We start from the raw sequence: 12,375 nt of genomic DNA, 5'->3' as shown, positions 1-12,375 counted from the left end.
ACAGCCAATCAGAATTATTGTGTATTATATAGCCACAACACAAGCATCACACATAAACACTCTCAAACACACACACACACACTGACACACACACGATCATTGTTTAAAGTAGTCCCAATAAACCTGAGTAGAAATGAATGTAAACATATGCACATTGACCTGAAGAGTTAATCCAAGCAAAACATAGACAAGGTAATTAAAGTTTCGTTTCAGTAGAAACACATTGACAAAAATAACATTAAAATAAATGTAATTATATTTCCCTTGACAGTGCGTGGATTAAAATTGTGTGCGCGATCGAAAAAAAAATCAGCGAAAATGCGAGTACTTTGAATGTGGTAGGAAGACGGCAAGAAACCAAATGTTTACTGAAATTTGTGTTGAATTTGTCTCAACCAAACATGAATCTCCACAGGACTATCAGAAATCGTTTTTTTTTAATGAGGCGTTTAGCAGTAACTAAGCAAAGGGTTAGTATCTACATGTAGAATTATTTCAAAAAGTGTGAGGTATGAATAGCAAATGGTACATTAAGACTAGATTCTGGTTTACACACTATTTACATCAACATAAAACAACTGAAGTAATGCACGTCAAACTACACACAGGCATACAAGTGCATGCACTAACGACATGACAGCCATTTTTAAAAAAAGTGGGAAAATAAGACATTTAAAATTTACAACTAATTCAAACGCCTTTGCTATTTTAATAAAGTGCAATTTTTATAGCTGACAAAAAAGTAAAACTCCTTGCTGTGCCCAGATTGTCTCCTACAGCTTTTATAAAATATAATCTTGCACTTGTGGATTCCCAACATGATATTGTTTTGTTAAATCTCATCATACATAATCAGCCATACATGCAAGCAAACTCATTATAAAAGAAAAATACATTCCATAATAGCCAGATTTTTTTTTTGTACAAAGAACACATTTTGTATTGCCAGACTGGTTTCTGGTCGATCCAATCAGAGCACGAGGGATAAAAATAACTAGGTCACATGTTAAAAGTTTAAATATAAGAAAAAACAGGTCTTTTTTTTTTACAAACATCAAGGAACCTTACTCAACCGGATTCACATAGCGCCATTTATCACTTGAAATTTTTCATCTACTGGTTTTAAAATGGCGTTCATTCTCAGACAGGGGAAAAATGTACAAGATAGAAATTCACCTTTTTGTTGTGATCACAGTATGATTGTATGTCTGTGTTTTAAACAGACACTTCTTTGGTGCATATAACAGACACACCGGCGCAATCGTTTACAGACACACACATTTAATACGTAGAATTCGCTCATAAAGCAAACCCGTACATTAAATATACAAACGGGAAAAAGTTACTAGTACATCTATTATGCGGACATTCCCTCCACCAAGTGGCTTGGCTGTAGTTTGAAGAAAGTGATTGATGACGACAAAAATATGTTAAAGCTAATTTGAAATCACGAACAAATGTCTGGTCACGTGATAGTCCACTGACCTCAATTGTTTTTAACACTGTACAGTATAAAGCCTGGCTGCGGCTAATTGTCTTACTACATTTCTGTTCAAAGCGGTAATGTGAATACACAGAAAACACAATGTCTAGATAAGTTCGTAGCAGAATGGAATAAAATGTTTAGTTGTTCAAATACGAATCCATCGTAATTATTGTATGTGTGTGTACACGTCGAATCAAAATAAAATATGTACATGTGTACATAGTTTCAGGTAAAACTGATGAGTACATCAGAAAAAGTACGGAGGTCTGTGTGAGTATTTATGTCATGCTAGCAGTGCTTTGGGCGGGAGAGGCGGGTGGGGCTCTGTCTTAGACATGGCGTGGCCCGTGGGGTCGGACTTGCCCAGGTGGAGCGTCCTCACGTGGTGCTCCAGAGAGTCCTGGGACGGGAACATCTGACCACAGTGGTGGCAGGGGAAGGCGCCCCACAGCCACGGGGCGCCCCGCATGTTGCGCAGGTCCAAAGCGGCCATGTTGCTGTTTTCTTTATTGTTGCTAGGCGACGGCGTGCTGGAGGAAGTGGATGTTGCCAGGGACGCCACAGGGGCGTGGACTGAGAGAGAGGGCGTGGTGGACGATGACCTTGAGGGGGAGACGTCCTTGCCGGGGAGCTTCATGCTGAGGTCCAGCTCGCCAACAGAGGGCTTCTTGTCGTCACGTGACTCGTCACGAGGGCTGGGGGTGGGGCGAGGCTCGCGGTGCAGCTTGTGTTCCTCTTTGGGGAGAAACCCGTGCATGAGGTGGGGCGGCATGGGCGGCAAACTGGGCAGACCGCCCCCCAGACTCTGTATAACAGAAATCTCGTTCATCTTAGGGCCAGGGCCGTTCATCATGGGGAGGGGGTACTGGTAGAAGAAATCAGGAGGGGGGCGGGGAGGGAAGCCTGTTGGCATAAACGGGTTGTCTTTGATGTGAGAGAGGAGGAATGGGGGCTCGATGGACATCCTCCTGCCACGGCGTGAAGGACTGTTGTTCCACATGTGGGTGCCCATGTGGACTTTAAGATTACCACGTGTGGTGAAGGCCTTGCTGCAGACAGTGCACTTGAAAGGTTTGTCCCCTGTGTGGGTGCGCGTGTGGATCTGCAGGGCGCTGGCAGACGAGAACGGCTTCATGCACGTCATACACTGGTGCTTGGGCCCGCTCGATCTCTTGGCGGAGTTGCTTGACTGGCTCGAGTTGGAGGAGCCGCCGCTGTGGGGTGGGCGGTGGCCGGAAGAAGATGGCGGGCTGTTTTCATTCGTACTTCCGTTGTTGGTATTAATCGGCGGCAGCTGGGATGGTGAGGTTGGCAAGTTTAAAGTATGTTTACCTACTTCCTGCTGCTCTTTCTCGTCATTCTCCATGTCGGCTGTGTCGTCCACGTTCGATTCGTCTAGATCTTCACCATTGTGGTTTTGGAAGTCTGACAGGTTGTTGTTGCTTTCGTGAAAGTCATCGTTTGATTTCGGAGATGCTGGTGGGTCGTCTGACGGCGGAGGCTCGTCAAAATCTTCATCGTTCATGTTATCGTAGTCATCTTCATCCTGGTCCATCGCTAGCTCGTCCACGTCTTCCTCATACGGGTAGTCCTCGTTAGGCAGCTCGCTGTCGTCGTCACCGTCGTCTTTGTTCTGCTGGCTGTCGTCACCGCGATCTTGGCCGTCAAAAGCAGAGTCGGGGAGATCTCGTATTTTGTGGGTCAGGAGATGCTGCTTCAGGTTTCCTCTTGTGCTGAAGCTCCGTTCACAGACATCGCATTCAAAAGGTTTTAACTTGGTGTGGCTGCGATAGTGAATGTCTAGCGCACTTTTGCAGGCGAATGTCTTCAAGCAAATATTGCAAGTGGTTGAGTTTCGACCGTCGTAGCCTCCGAGCATTGGGAAACCGTAAGGCGGCATGTCACTTCCGGATGCCGGACTTTCCGGTTTGCTGGTCGGTTCGGAGCCGTACTCTGAGTTTTTCTCCCCGTTGGATGGGCTGGTGTTGGAGTTGGGGAAAAAGGTCGTGTCTAAGCCCATGCTGTTGCGGAACTTCTCAAAGGACGTCTGCGACATTTGGCTGTCGATGGCCTTGACGCGTTCCTCTAGAGCGGCAAGCGGGGCGTCGTAAGGCGTGTTGCCGAACGCTGGCGGCAAGAATGCCGACTCGAAGTTGGGTTTTGTGAAAGGTGAGCTTTGACTGCGCTCCATCCTAGCAGGAGAGTGTCTGGAATTGGGTCTGTTTTTATCATCACAACCTTCGCTGTTCCGGGAATGTGGTCTGGAGGTATCGTCTTTTGCAGGTTCTTCGTCACTCTTCTTCTCTCGCTCCTTCTTCTCTCCGTCCTGATCGCGGTCTTCCATCTCTCGTCGTGGGGGGACCTCAGGTTTTCTGTCCCCCTCCATCATGTGGGGGCGTTCTCTGGGGAAGTGCCCGGGGTGAAATGGCGGCCCGCGGTGGAGGTCGAGGGAGTCGTGGTGCATGGGGGGTAGGTAGGGATGGTGTCGGGGGAGGTTGAACGGATTTCTGTGCGGCCAATCCATGTGCGAGGGCAGCATGGGTAGGTGAGGCATGTGCGGCATGGAGCCCGTGTGAGCCCGGATGTGCTGCTGGAGCACCAGCACGTTGGTGAATTGCTTGTGGCAGACCGGACACTGGTGCATCATCCGCAGGGCCGGCTTAGCTCGGTGGACGCCCATGTGGGTCTTGAGGTTTCCTTTGGTTGTGAAAGATCGGCCGCAGATTTTACACTTGAAAGGCCGTTCGCCCGTGTGGATTCTGTAGTGCATCTGTAGGGCGGACTTGCAGCTGAGTACGCGGTGGCAGACGACGCACTGGTTCGGGTCTGTAATCTTCTGCTCGATATTTTTGACCAGCGCCTCCAACTTGGACGTCTCAGACTTCTGGACCTCCATGTACTGTTCTAGATTTTCTGAAGGATCGATGGTTTTGGTGGGGAGAATTGAGTTCCTGAACATCGACCCGTCTCCATTTGGACTAGAGATTTGTGGGGGCGGGGGTGGAGGGGGGTGGAGGAATGGGGAGTGTCCGCTCATTCTTGGACCGGACATTGGGAGGATGGGGTTTAGAGGGGGAAGGTGAAATGAGGGTGGGGGTCCTCCCATAGGTCCTCCCATAGGCAGGCCGAGGCCCGGGAATCCAGGAGGGAGGGGGTGGTGTGGGGAGAATAGAGTGGGGTGGTGGCTGGGTAGCATGGGGGACTGGGAGGACACAAAGGACGCCCAGCTGATGACTGAGGCTGGAGACTGGCGAGGGCTCTGGTTAGACGAGGGTCGGGGTAAAGGTGGGGGCGTGCTGGGGATGGGGGTTGATGTCGTCACCTTTGATGACGTTGACTTTCTTGACGCGGGCGACTGGCTCCGGCTTTTCTCCGACTCGTGACGGCTCCTCGAGAGCTTCTCACTCGGAGTTCCGGCTCGCCGGTCTTCCGGCTCCTCCTGGTGGTCGTCATCGCTGGTGTGGTTGTCAGATCCGTTCTGGCTACGGGACATGGAGTCACGCCGCTGGTGCTGGTGGAAGGGGAACGGATAGTTCGTCAGGCTGGGGTGGGGCTTTCTCGGGTCTGATGGCGAGATGTCTCGACCGCTGGGGTGGGGTTCTCTGTGGGGTGATCGCAAGACGCCAGAATCTGAGCTGGGTTTCATCGGAGAATCTCTTTTGTGCATGGGTTCGCGTCCATGTGGGAAGGGCATGCCCATCGGTGATGGTAGAGATAAGCTGAGGGGGTGGGGGAAGTGCATTGCACCGTCCCGTGGAGGTGGCATCAGACCGAAGGGTGACATACCCGGGGAGGGGAGGAAAGATCCCCCGAATGAAAATGGTGGAGGGTGGGGAGACATGGTGTGGTTGGATGACGATGGGGACGGGGGCGGTGGGTGGGGTGCTGAGGGGATGGGTAGCCTTGGCATGGGAGGAGGAAGTGGGACTGAGGATGGTATGGGCGTGGGGGAGAAGTTGGGCATCAGGTTGGGCTGTCGGTCCAGGTGTTCGGGAACAGGTGTGGCGTCCATCTTGATGTGGGGGTACTTGGCCTTGTGACGCTCGAAGTGGACCTTGAGGTTGCCCTTGGTGGAGAACCTGTTTCCGCAGATGTTGCATTTGAAGGGGCGTTCACCTGTAGAAGAGAAAAAAAAACAGTTGAAAATATTTATCACTCGTCATTTTTACACATATTTTAAATGGCAGATCTTCGTATTACAAATAAACTGACTTAACATGTTCTTTTAATGGAGCTACATCAACAGTTTACATCAGCAGTTTACATCAGCAATTTAAAGAGTTTTATTATAAAACAGAGTAAAATAGCTTCACTAATTAATTTTCAAAATTAGCTTTTGGTGGTCGATAGAATAGACGTCAAGCGCTTGATAATGTCAGAAATAATCATTCTGGACACTTGCATTTAACCGGACAGATGACGAATGTCGATTACAAATGTCAATGACAAAATGTCGATGACAAAATGTCGTTGACCCTTGCTAAAGTCAATATATTCACAGCTCAAAATGACCAAACTGTTTAGAAATGTCATCGTCAGTGAAAGAACGTGACCCCTACTCACGGGAACCCCTCCACGGTGATTCCCCCCCCCCCTCAAACAACCCGAGGTGAGTCGAGGGACGGCAAATAACGCCGAGTGTACGGTTTCCCGGCCGTGATTATCAATCTGTTGTGCCGGTCACGCCATGGGGGCCGGGGTGTGGTCCCCGGGGTCTGAATCATAAGATGACCACGGGCTCGTGGGGCGGTGACCTCTGTCCAGTGAAATGACCACGACTTTGTTCACTTGCAGGCTCCTCTTTGTATCTGGCTCAAAGTTTGTGTGTAGAGAGTCTGAATGGTTTCCTCATCTCCAAAGTCGTCGTTCAATGTACTCGTGTTTTGATATGACATTGATAGAATCTCCACAGCGTTATAATCAAATTAGAAAAAAAATTGTAACTAATAGTGATATGTAATCGTATGTAATCTACACTTAAATTGAAGCAGATAAATAAGGGGATTGTCTTTGAGAGAGACCTCACCTCTCGATTTAGTAAGGCTATATCAATATATCACCTTGGTACGAACATATTTAAAACACAGCTATTGACATATTTCATTAAACCAAGCTAACTCTCACAGAAGCCCTTTTTTATTTCTTTTACTATATTTCAAATAGTGAAGAGCTTACAAAAATGTAGTATTTTTAAAATACTAATTCGTGTCCCCCCCAAAAAAAACTACTTTATTTTCGATAATTTCCATCTAAAGTTTAACACCCTACCCCTTTATTTCCCCCTACCCCATTGATTATTCCCCCCCCCCCTACTTCCTGTCGAATAACAGGAATCGCGTGAGTCAAGTCTCCCAGACCAAAGTTCATCTCTGACTTAAACTTCCCCACATGTTTCCTGTCCGTCAACTGCCCTCAAATCCACCCCCCCCCCCCCATCAAAATACGACTCTCCACCCTTCTGATGACTCCCATCAAAAATCCCCCCCCCCCCCCCAAATGCCATATTTCCAGGCTCCCCCGTTCCCTCGCTTCCCCCGCTCGGCACTAACACTTTTGTTATTGCTTTAATCACAAGGAAGTTATCCCTCATATTTTCTCGGGTTCTCTCCCCTAGAGCAAGGGACATCACCGCTTGTCGCTGTCATCATAGCGCGATCCAGTGGCAGCGACTCTTTGTCCGCCCGGTTCGGTCATCAATAAAGCAGCGATTACCAGGGTCGGGCGGCGGGCCCGGGGTGGGGCGGCGGGCCGGGGTTGACAGGCAGTGATATGAACAATAACCCGCCAGTCCAATTTCTCTTGCGCAATGTGTCTGCGCATGTCAGCTGGCCACTGGCCTTTGACATGGAAATGAATTTGTGAAGAAAGGGGGAGGGGGGGGGGGGGGCAGACAACTCCCACTTTTAAATTTAGAAATGCAAATATGTCAAGTGTGATTTCATATTTGGGAAATTTTAAAATCTGGATCAAATATTAAGCGTTTTGTTGACATTATTAAATAAATTCATGAGAGGTTTTTATAAATAATTAACCACATTATACTACACACAATCAGTTCTTGTCAAAATTTAGTTTACCTCCCACAGTTAAGCCCTCAATATCAACATCTCACTACTAGATCTAAAAATCAATATTTGCACTTTTACCAAAATTTCAAACCGCAAGGCTCTTTTTTCAATATTAATCGCAGTAGTGTGCACGTGCATTGGAGATGAGTAACCGACGACGAAAAACAAAAAGCCCCATAGCACCAACGCCTGAGGTTGCAGGGTGAGTCAAAGAAAGACAACTCAAGGCGGCCGGGACTTGATGAATATTCATTATGACGACCCGTACGAGCAGGATAATGATTTATAGACGGACGCCTTGTTAGGCGGGGCGACTTAAGGGTTTATTGGACTCGTGGTGGTCTTAGGCACAAAGAGACGCACAGACAGACACACGGACTAACGAACAGACATTCTGACAAAAACACAGACAGAAGCAGAAGAACTGTAAACAGCATGTTCTAGAAATATACATATATATATATATATATATATATATATATATATATATATATATATATATATATACATATATATACATATATACATTTATTTATTTATACGGGCCTTATATACATTTATTTATTTATACGGGCCTACTATTTCAACAGTAACAGGTGACTTGATTTTTTATAAAAACAGGTTGCATAAAAAAAATTTCTATAGTTTGTTGTGATAGAATAAACTCAAAGAGGGACAAATAAATGAGGATCATTTTAATTTAACGCCAAAAATGTCACTATTATATAGAAACTCAATTATTCTGTAATATATTTGACCTGTATCTGGTATCTAAGTCACTACAAATAAGTCCATCTAAAAAAACTAAACACATTTATTTGTAATCTCCCTTTAAATAAAAGGGGAAAAACATTTCGCCAAGAATTTTAATTAAGATTCTTACGGCTAGTCATTTTGAAAGTCAGCCTATACAGACATCTAGACATACATCTCTGTATACAGACAACTCGACGTATAAACAAACATGTCGACTTTAAATACATCACGACAATACATACATCACGACAATACATACATCTAGTAGGACATCTAGACATACTGAACTAGACACGTGAATAAAAAAACGGATGTAACTTTTGCAAGAACTTGACCAAGATTTATCTCAATGTAGAAAGACTTCTAAATAAACCTGAATCACTGTGGTGTGCAGGTTAGTACACATCTACAAATGCCCTTTGTTGCAAATACACAACAAAATAACCAACTACTACCAAATATCAAGTCTGAAGAAGAGGTATACTCATGATACACCGCCATATGAGATATGAAATGAACGGATGCATTTTTTTTATTAAACAGAAAAATTTACGAGAGGTAGGCCTAACTAATTACTCGTTCAACATCTCGCGTTTTCTCGCGAGAGACACGTGACCGCCTAGTTGGCGGCTGCAGCGCCCCCTTTTCTGCAGCGCCCCCTTTTATTTACATTTATTCGCGGACTTTTTCTCGAAGATTACATCAACGACTGGACCACCGACGAAGTGGTACGCACCGCCCCGCCCCTTAAAAACCCCCACCACCCAACTTTGCAATATTTCTTCATTTTCTTAATACATTGGAATAATTTAACATTAGTGTTTTAAACTGCTTTGCTTATATGCTTTAAACGTCTAATTGTTTTTTTTTTTTTTATTTGTATGCAAGCCTGAAGAATAAAAAATAAAACTATAGGATCTGCGAATTAAAGTCAAGCAAAATTTCAAATTTCTAAAACTGAATTAAAGTCCTTACAAAAAAGACCTTTTGATACAATATCTTCAACATAATCACCAACATGAATTTTATTTTTCCCAAGTTAGTTTATTCTTAAATTAAAATAATCAGCAATACTTAATTACCCTCCCCCACACACCCACACCTCTAGGCCACACATTATATCTACTAAGAATCATCTACCGCTGGTTGATAAAAGTATTCTTGTTAACAGTAGCAGAAATACACAACACTAACTAGAGGTACTAACTTTAAGGTACTAGAGTTTCTTTTAAAATTAAAATAGTTATTTTCTTCCAAATAAAAAAAAAACGAAACTTTCCCCACCCCTTGGACCCCACCCTTTGGACCCCACCCCCGGGCGCTAACCGAATACTAAATAAAACACGACTAAACAAGACGTCGTGGATAAAGACGCGGGTTCCATTTCAAGGCAGCATAAACAGTTCCCTCGCATGCGTCCCGTGTTGGCGCCGATCTAGACCCCCATTGTTGACATTCGCATGAGTTCTCCGCCCTTGTATGTCGGCTTTGTCTAAATTGTTAGACAGGTTTTCACTTCGCTCAAATCGGAATAAAAAAAAATCGATACTTTTTTTTTACAACTTTACAACGGGAAAAAAACTAGACAATAAACGTCGACTCTGCTTCAGCTACCCTGATTACGATTCCGTTGCCGTTAACGATCAGATTTTTAAAATTTACGATTGGTCGAGATTTCCCATTTAATGGAGACTGATCGGGGTCAGCATAAGGATTGGAGAGGTGGGGGGGGGGGGGGGCGGGGGGATGATGGTTACGGATAGGTAATAATTATGAAAAGAAAATAGAAGCTTGCCATTTGATTTACATCTTAAAACAATTGTGACATAGAATTAAAACCAAAATGAACAGAATAATTACTATTATTTTAATTAGTTTGCATTTGAATTTTACATTCAAATTACATTTTTTTTCTAGAATCTGCAAATAAGCTACGACAAAATCTAAAAAAAACAAATGTTGAATCTGAACGATTCCGCTTTGTGTGTTAGTTTTAACCTAGTTAAGACCACTGATTTTTGACAAAAAGTTTAAAAATAGATTTGGCGCGAGGCGACTGACCTGTGTGAGACCGCACGTGAATCTGCAGGGCGCTGTCACTACCGAAGACCTTGTGACAGAAGCGACATTTGTGTTTGAAGAACGGGTCATCGCTGGCGTACTGGGACCGCTCCAAGACTGCAAGACAAAAGTTACAAACATTAGAGTACAAACACAGGTGGGAGTAGAAAGTAACACATTGTTGGACTTTCGGAAATTGAATATAAATATATATAAATTAATTAATAAATCTTAATCATATTATATATATATATATATATATATATATATATATATATATATATATATATATATATATATATATATATACACTTATGGTAATAGAAATAATCTAATCTAATTTTAGAAAGCGGAAGTGGTGTATCCGCCGAACTAAGCCTAACCTAAGAGAGCCAAAAACAGGAGGAATTAAAAAAAAAACTTATCTCAATCATTAATATAGGCCTATATTTTACTCAATTTTTTTTACATAAGTTAAAAAATGGACGTGTGTAGCTGTTAGATGTGAGAATGAGAAGGCCGTAGGATCCAAGTGCAACAGCATAAAAAGTTATCCCCCCCTGATAAGGAGGTGGCATTAAAACAAAAGGAAAAAAATTAATTTGCTCAAGAAAAGGGAGCTAAACATCCCTTCCCACAAACCCGGCACCAATCAACAGACGATAGGATTATCCGGGGAACGGTTACATTTTTACTGCAGGGGAGATAAGCGGACCAGGTGCCCGCTGAGATTAACGCAGGGAGCATCTGGACCGTGGCGTTTAAAGGGTTAATTAGAGGGTTAGTTTGTGTTCGCGTGTAGAAATAATATTTCTGTATCGATGTCTTTTGTATGCTTTCACTGTAGCAGAATTATAGCAAGCACGTAAATATTTAAGAATTAGTTGATAGATTTATATGCGGTTACTTCCCTTAGACGGGTATTTTCCTAAACACCCTGAGTCTCTCCAGCCCCTAGTTATAAAATTCCTCCGCCATAAATCCGTCTAAAATTTCTGAAATAGGATCACAAATGTTGTCTGCCAGACCCCAGGCAGGGGGAGGGGGAGAGAAGGGGGGGGGGGGGGGGGTATTATGAAAACATCGATGACAGCTGCCGAGATGGCCGGCCGGATTAGGGCCAGAAATTAGCCTTTGGAACTTAAGATGACCAGTGGTGAAGGAAGCGACTAAAAATAAGACGGACACCTGGCTACTTTCCCAGGGTTGCCGGGTTGGCTTCTGAAAAGCCAAATTAGAATTTGAAGTTTTCATAAGTTGGGATCCAAATATTAAACGCTAGAACTGTGAGCTGAGTGGTAAAGTCGAAGTAAAAAGAAGACGATAACAGGTAAATACAGAAAGTAATTAAAAGTTTAAGTTTAGCTAAAGTTGATAAGTTTTAAACAGGCTTGAATAAAAAGTTATTTTGATAATTCATTTAAACAGACATAAGTTAAAAAGTAATTGATTAAATTGGCTTAATTTTTTTTTTTAAAGTGAGCTGATAATTTCAGTAACAAACTCGCGTTTTAATTAGAAGTTTTAATAGGGACTTGCTAATATTTATTAATATATATTTTATTGATGAAGACTACACATACAATAGCGCTGAAAGTGGACAAATAAAAAGCAATAAATAACAGTTTTAACAGACAGAAGTAAAACACAACTACCAGTAGCTTTAAAAAAAATATAACAATACCAAGAAAGATTTCACAGTATAAATATCTTCAAGAAATCATGAGAGCTTACGGTTGAATAGTTTTTAAAACAATCCACTCGACCGTTAATTAGGAAAACTAAATATTATTTTAACCAAAACTAATTTTGTTTCCCCCGCCTGTAAATTAATTTAATAACTGACCCGTCATAGATGTCTGCCTGTATCCCCCCCCCCTCCCTCTTTACTCAACACGATGGATGGGGAGGGTGATATTTAAACTCACCCACAATAAGACGAGGTAGACACACAAAAATATCGGGAAGTTGGGGGGGGGGGGTGGGGGTTGAAACATGAGAAAC

General features: G+C 43.7%; 1 protein-coding gene across 1 annotated transcript in view; it reads right to left on the bottom strand.

Annotated features, from left to right (window-relative positions):
• Nucleotides 1–441: 441 nt before the first annotated feature.
• The window catches only part of LOC131954123 (homeotic protein spalt-major), a 77,043-nt gene continuing 65,109 nt past the window's right edge, over nucleotides 442–12,375 (bottom strand). Inside the window, exons 4-5 of the mRNA XM_059317654.1 lie at nucleotides 10,372–10,488; nucleotides 442–5,602 (exon numbers count right to left, since the gene is read on the bottom strand). Of these exons, the coding sequence (XP_059173637.1) occupies nucleotides 1,770–5,602; nucleotides 10,372–10,488 (3,950 nt within the window). The 3' untranslated portion in view covers nucleotides 442–1,769. The remainder of the gene's footprint in view (nucleotides 5,603–10,371; nucleotides 10,489–12,375) is intronic.

This window comes from Physella acuta, unplaced genomic scaffold (assembly GCF_028476545.2).
Source record: "Physella acuta isolate Inbredline_101_S28 unplaced genomic scaffold, ASM2847654v3 ptg000974l, whole genome shotgun sequence".
NCBI classification, from domain to species: domain Eukaryota; kingdom Metazoa; phylum Mollusca; class Gastropoda; family Physidae; genus Physella; species Physella acuta.
Note: the sequence above shows the minus strand (reverse complement) of the source record. Positions and strands in the feature narration are given on the sequence as shown.